Raw genomic sequence first — 6242 nt, 5'->3', positions numbered from 1 at the left:
GGGTTGGGATTGGAGTTGCAGAAGGTAGGCGAAGAACTCGGCGAGCAGCGCACACGCCAGTAGAAGCCGTGCGCCTGTGACGTCAGGGAGCTACTGACCAATGGGGAGGCGCTGCCCTTTGGAGACAAACCATTCGACTCGTGGCGTCTGCATCAAGTCTGAAAGCAGACGCGCAACTTTCGCAGAATCCACCTTAAAATCTCTGCCTTAAACTGCACCAGCCCCCAAAAAATCCAAGGGGGGAAAGCAGGGGGGGAGAGCAGATTCCCCCCTCCCCCTCTCCTTCCATCCCTCCCCCTTCCTCCTCCCTTTGGGTTAACAAGGCCCGCTCACTATATCTCTTTATATTAAAAATATATATATATATTAGAGAAGAGCGAGGGAGAAGGAGAACCACCTCCGCCCCCTCTCTAAAATTTATTTTATTTTATTTTTTTATTTTTATTTTTTTGCAAGGATCCCAAGAGCTAAGGTGGCTGCAGAGGGGAGAGCGGAGCGAGCCAAGTGGGGGAGGGTGGAGGAAACCCGGGAGAAGGCTTTCTCCAGCCCCCAAAGTTTTGATGATGACCATGACTACGATGGCTGACGGTTTGGAAGGCCAGGACTCGTCCAAATCCGCCTTCATGGAGTTCGGGCAGCAGCAGCAACAGCAACAGCAGCAGCAGCAGCAGCAGCAACAGCAGCAGCAGCAGCCGCCGCCGCCGCCGCCGCAGCCGCACTCGCAGCAGAGCTCCCCGGCCATGGCAGGCGCGCACTACCCTCTGCACTGCCTGCACTCGGCGGCAGCGGCGGCGGCGGCGGCCGGCTCACACCACCACCACCACCAGCACCACCACCACGGCTCGCCCTACGCATCGGGCGGAGGCAACTCCTACAACCACCGCTCGCTCGCCGCCTACCCCTACATGAGCCACTCGCAGCACAGCCCTTACCTCCAGTCCTACCACAACAGCAGCGCGGCGGCCCAGACGCGAGGGGACGACACAGGTGAGAGGCCGCTTGGGCAGCTCGCTTCTCCCGCCTCCCAACTGCCCCCACCCTGCCCGCCCCGTTCACTTCCTCAACGCCCGGGCCTCCGCCGGCCCCCTCCCCCAGGCGGCCCGGCGCGCCCCCAGTCGGGCCCCGTGCGCGCCCGCTAGCCTGGCGCCTGCCTGCCGGCCTCTCCCGGCCCGGCCCCTTTCCATCGCCGAGGACCCCCGGCTTCCTCGCGATGCGGCCCGCCTAGCTCCCTAGCCTCCGGCGAACGATTCGGGCTGCGCCCCTGGCTCAGCTTAGGCTTTGCTTTACCTACAAGTCGATCCGCACTGCGCTCTCCCTCTGAGTCCGTGCGCCCTTTGCCTTGCTCCTTCCCTCTCGGCTGTAACCCGCGTTTGCCTGGACTGAGAACCTTTCTGGGCCACGTCAGGGAGCGTGTTTTGTTTCCCAGTCCGCACTGGACAAGCAGTGGCCTACTTTGCCCGGGTGCGTCTTGGCGATTTGCAGGGAAGCTAGTGTGGCCTATGGCTCTGGTTAAACTAATGATTACTGGGATTTTTTTTCCTGTGGGGTTTGAGGCGTCTCCCACCCCTAGCACTGTCTGGGCCCCTTTCCTCTGGCTTTTCGATACAATATTGGCCGCTCCTTTGTTCCTGGAGGCAAAGCAGACGGCCTCGGGTTGGCGGTTCTCAACACCCGAGGGGCCAAAGTTGTCGTGAGATTCGCAGGACTGGCCTAAGCACCTGGTTGTGTTTTGTTTGGAGGTTTGGTCCCTCTCAGCAGAATCATTTCGAACACGCCAAAGGAGCTTGGTACACCAGGCTTGAAGCTGGTGACATCAATTCAATTGACTAGGCAAATACCCGGGTGGCTCAAGCAACCCTCGGGTACTGTAAAGCCGGGCCAATGAGTCCGGTTTGTCCCAGAGAGCAGACGCCTTGCAACGCCGCGCCGCGCGCCCTAGAAAGCGGCTGGCGCCGCTTCTGCTGCGGCGAGCGAGGCTGTTTGCCCGAGACCCTCGGGCGCTTATCGCTTACTCTTAGGGCCAGAGACAGAGCCGCTGGGTACATACCGGCAACAGACCGGGAGAGGTTAAGGCGTGGAAGGGCTACTTCGAGGAAACCCTTTTTAGGCAGGGGAGGGGGAGAAACCTGACATAGATCTTGCGACGCGCAGGGAGACGGCAGCAGTGGCCTCACGGGTGACCGCATCTCTGTATCATTTGCTTACAGATCAACAAAAAACTACAGTGATTGAAAACGGGGAAATCAGGTTCAATGGAAAAGGGAAAAAGATTCGGAAGCCTCGGACCATTTATTCCAGCCTGCAGCTGCAGGCTTTAAACCATCGCTTTCAGCAGACTCAGTACCTGGCCCTTCCCGAGAGAGCCGAACTGGCAGCTTCCTTAGGACTGACACAAACACAGGTAATTCCCGAGAAGCCCAAGTAACCCTGAAATGCTGGCCCCACTTGCAGATGGGGCAGGGAGCACATCAGGAAGAATTCTTGGCCTAGTCTACCAAGGATGGAAGGAGCTTAATGACAAATGCGTGCTTTCCTGGGATCACACAATTTGGAATAAATGACCTGGTATTGAATACTGGATTGGATTTGAACATACACTCAAACCTCAGCGACCCCACCCCAGCCTAGCATCATTTGGTGACCAAACTCATAATTCAAGCAAATCCTATTCCAGAGCAGAACAACATGAAAGAGAACAATCATGTAGGAGAAAAATGTGTAAGGCCAGAAGGCAAAACAAGGCCCACCTTTCTTGAGAATTCTTTTGTGGGCCCTGAGAGCTAATGAGAATTTCAACTCATTGACATAGAAAGAAATTATGAAGTGAAATGGGGTAGGGAAAGTCAAGTAGGCATAAGCTCCAGTAGCACTCAGTGAGGGCACTAGTTTAGGAACTATTTATCCTAGGATAGGTGAGGTGGACTTTTCTGAAGATTACCCTCAGTTCATGGGTTAAATCATCCTGGGTGGCAAGCTGATGGTGGGTGATCCTGGACATGGAGGCAATAGCAGAGTTGAAGATCAACAAGAAATACACTCCAAATGATAGCAGTCGAAGCCACAGTTAAGTACAGTTGCTGAAGTTCCCCACTTCTACTAATTTGAAAAACATATGGGATATTTCAGACTTTACAGGAAGGGGCTTGGGTGGGTATATTAGGATACTGGTCATAAAGTCAGACTGCAATCACCTGCAGTTTTTCCTGCCAACTAATTTAGCTGCATAGGGTGGTAGACCTCATCTGAGATGGGTGGCCTTTATTTAGCAAAGGAACTTCAGGTTGTATGAGACAATTGCTGGGGGGCTAATAGTGTGGTACCTTAAGACAGATGCTCTTTAAACTCTTCTTTTTAGTTTAACTTGCTTTCTCTTGCCCTGTTACCACTGAAAATATTTGATGTTTAATATGAGAGGATCCCAGCTACTCAGTGACTTGTATTATTCTTGGGAAAGCAAATTCCATGAATTTTAAAGGTAAAGAAAGCTACACTATAGAATTTCCTTCTTCAAATAAGGTAGATGTGGAATATGGGATTAACAGTGCTTCCATTCCAGATTCCTGATTCACATTTAGTTTTGAGAAGCCTTTTACTTTTAGTAATTACAGTAACAATCATGTAATGATTGTTGACCACAGTTTCACTAAGCATCCCTCAAAGTAGGGAATAAGGGGAGGTGCCATCTTTTATGCTGCAGGATTGTGTGTGTGTGTGTGTGTGTGTGTGTGTGTGTATCTTAAAACAACCTATGGCATGTGTACTATATGCACAGGTATATATTTATTTGATTATAAAAGTATAGGCTTTAATGTGTTCATAGCCATTTGCTCACTGTACATGCATAGATATATTAGCTTTGGGGAGTGGTAAATATAAAATCAGAGAACTCCTTTTTAAAATCCTTCTTCATCAAACTTTGAATCCAGTTATCTCATTTATGTTCTTATTTTATTCTTATTTATGCCGTTGTTGTAAAAACCAGGCTAGTACTCAACTCAAGAATCACAAGGAGTTTAGGTATACAGATATCTAGTAGGTTGAAGGGAGGAGGGATGGAGGAGGCTAGAAAGAGGTGGAAGGAGGCGGGGACTTGGCTTCTGGGTGTAATGGTGGGTGTTTTTGTTTTGTTTTGTTTTTAATATTGCTTTTGAGTCTGAAGTGAGGCTAGAGACTTCAGTTCAATGTTCTTTGGCCTAATGATTGCTGCATTTCTTCCAGGTGAAGATATGGTTTCAGAACAAGCGCTCTAAGTTTAAGAAACTGCTGAAGCAGGGCAGTAACCCTCACGAAAGCGATCCCCTCCCAGGCTCGGCAGCCCTGTCACCACGCTCACCAGCTCTGCCTCCAGTGTGGGACGTTTCAGCCTCAGCTAAGGGTGTCAGTATGCCTCCCAACAGCTACATGCCTGGCTATTCGCACTGGTACTCCTCACCACACCAGGACACGATGCAGAGACCACAGATGATGTGAGTTGTCTGAGGGGACATCCTAGGGGAACGTCTGAAAAAGGCAAGGAGGATCCAGGACCTGCTTGCACCTGCCAAACCAAGTCGAGGAAGCAGGCTCCAGATGGGGATGGCCAGAAGCTGTCTGGGCGCTCACTCATGTCTCTGTGTATGTGTGTCTCTCTCCCCCTCTTCCTCTCCTTTTCTCACTCTTTCCTTGTTTATCATCCCCTTTTTACCTTTTCTCCATTCTTTACCTCCCACCTTTTTTCCTTTTCCATTGCTGTCTTTTCCTTATCTACCTTCTTGAAGTAATCAATCTTGAGAGAGAGAGAGAGAGAGAGAGAGAGAGAGAGAGAGAGAGAGAGAGAGAGACACCCTGAGCACGCTCGAGACTGGTTTCTATGCCAGCATTCTGGAAAACCCTCACTATAAGGATATTTTCCCTTATCCCTTGGGACCCAGGCTCTGAGCCTCCTCTTCATTTTGGAGTATCCATCAAAATGACTTTTTTAAAAGCAGACATTTACCCCCCACCAGAAGAATCTGCGTAAACATGGCAGCATTTTTACTTGTTTAATGAGCTTAAGACATTACATGATGAAAGAAAAGCATTTCGGACTCCTGAATTTTTATTTACCAATACCAGACTGACAAAAAAGAAAAAAAAAAAAAAGGAGAGAGAAAAACCCTCACATGACAGCCCTTCTCTAAAGAAAAAGGAAGAATTGGCTGTAAGATTAGAACATTGCCACAAAGGGAATGCTGCATGTTTTATCAAAATGCAATGATCAGGAATGATGATTCATTTAAAATACAAACAAACAACAACAAGAAAAATGCTCTTTTCCTACCCCACTCCCAAATCCTGAACTGGAATCAGGAAATACAGAGGAAACAACCAAAATCACCATTCTTTTGCTTTGACACCTTTGCTAGGTGAATTGGTGGCATTCACTAAGCTAATAGGGACGTTTATATCAAGAAACATTTCTGTATATATTGTTGAATTTTAGTTGTATATATACTTTGTATGTTTTTGTCTTCTTTCATATATGGAGTAAAAGCCACAAAATGCCGGAGTGTCCTGTATATTTCTCTGTGCGCCTCTGTCTCTCTCCCCCTCCCTCCTTCCTCCTCCCATTATATTTTCTATCACTCTTAAAAGAATTTCTGTTTCCTAATATGGGAAGCCTTCTATATAAATGGCAAGTGCCTACAAAGATGTCAGTTTGCACCACTAGCCTTTGTCTTAAGTACTTTAACATTAACCATGGATATTTTTTCAGCTTCCTTTATATATTTTTGTTGTGATTTCTACACATTTATCTGTTTTTTTCTAAACATTAGAATGATATATCTCCAGGTTAACTTCTAGGCAGCCACTCATTTCTAATGCTGGAACTGAGTATTTTCTTTTCCCTTTTCTCAGCAAAATAATACAGCTGAATTTACTTTTGTTTGGAAGCATTTTTTTTTCCACCAAAAGAAGAAAGAATAAAAGAAAAAAAAACAGAGAGTAAAGTACACACTTATACCTGCTTAATGTTTAAAACCCACTGAAACCTAGGTAGGTAGGAAAATGTAGTATCCTGGATGAAACACATCCTTCCGATCTTGTGGAAAGCAAAGAAATAATGAAAATGAAAAGTCCTTTTCGTCATACAAGCAGGAAGCCCCATACTGCGAGAATTAATGGCTACAGACCTGGGCATCCTTCAAATTATGAACCTTGAAACCACTGAGCCATTTATCAGAAGTCAATAGAGATACTCAGAGTGCTCCATATAATGACAG

General features: G+C 47.8%; 1 protein-coding gene across 1 annotated transcript; it reads left to right on the top strand.

The window, feature by feature from the left end:
• Positions 1 to 560: 560 nt before the first annotated feature.
• Positions 561 to 4470, top strand: DLX6 (distal-less homeobox 6; the record flags this gene model as incomplete). The annotated part of the gene is made up of 3 exons (XM_081285140.1): positions 561 to 987; positions 2208 to 2401; positions 4219 to 4470. 3 exons carry the CDS (start codon positions 561 to 563, stop codon positions 4468 to 4470), a joined length of 873 nt encoding a protein of 290 aa, XP_081141266.1.
• Between the last annotated feature and the right edge of the window lie 1772 nt (positions 4471 to 6242).

The sequence above is a fragment of the Spermophilus citellus genome (genome assembly GCF_964194105.1).
Source record: "Spermophilus citellus genome assembly, chromosome: 3".
Lineage (NCBI taxonomy): Eukaryota > Metazoa > Chordata > Mammalia > Rodentia > Sciuridae > Spermophilus > Spermophilus citellus.
This window is presented reverse-complemented; position numbering and strand designations above follow the sequence as displayed.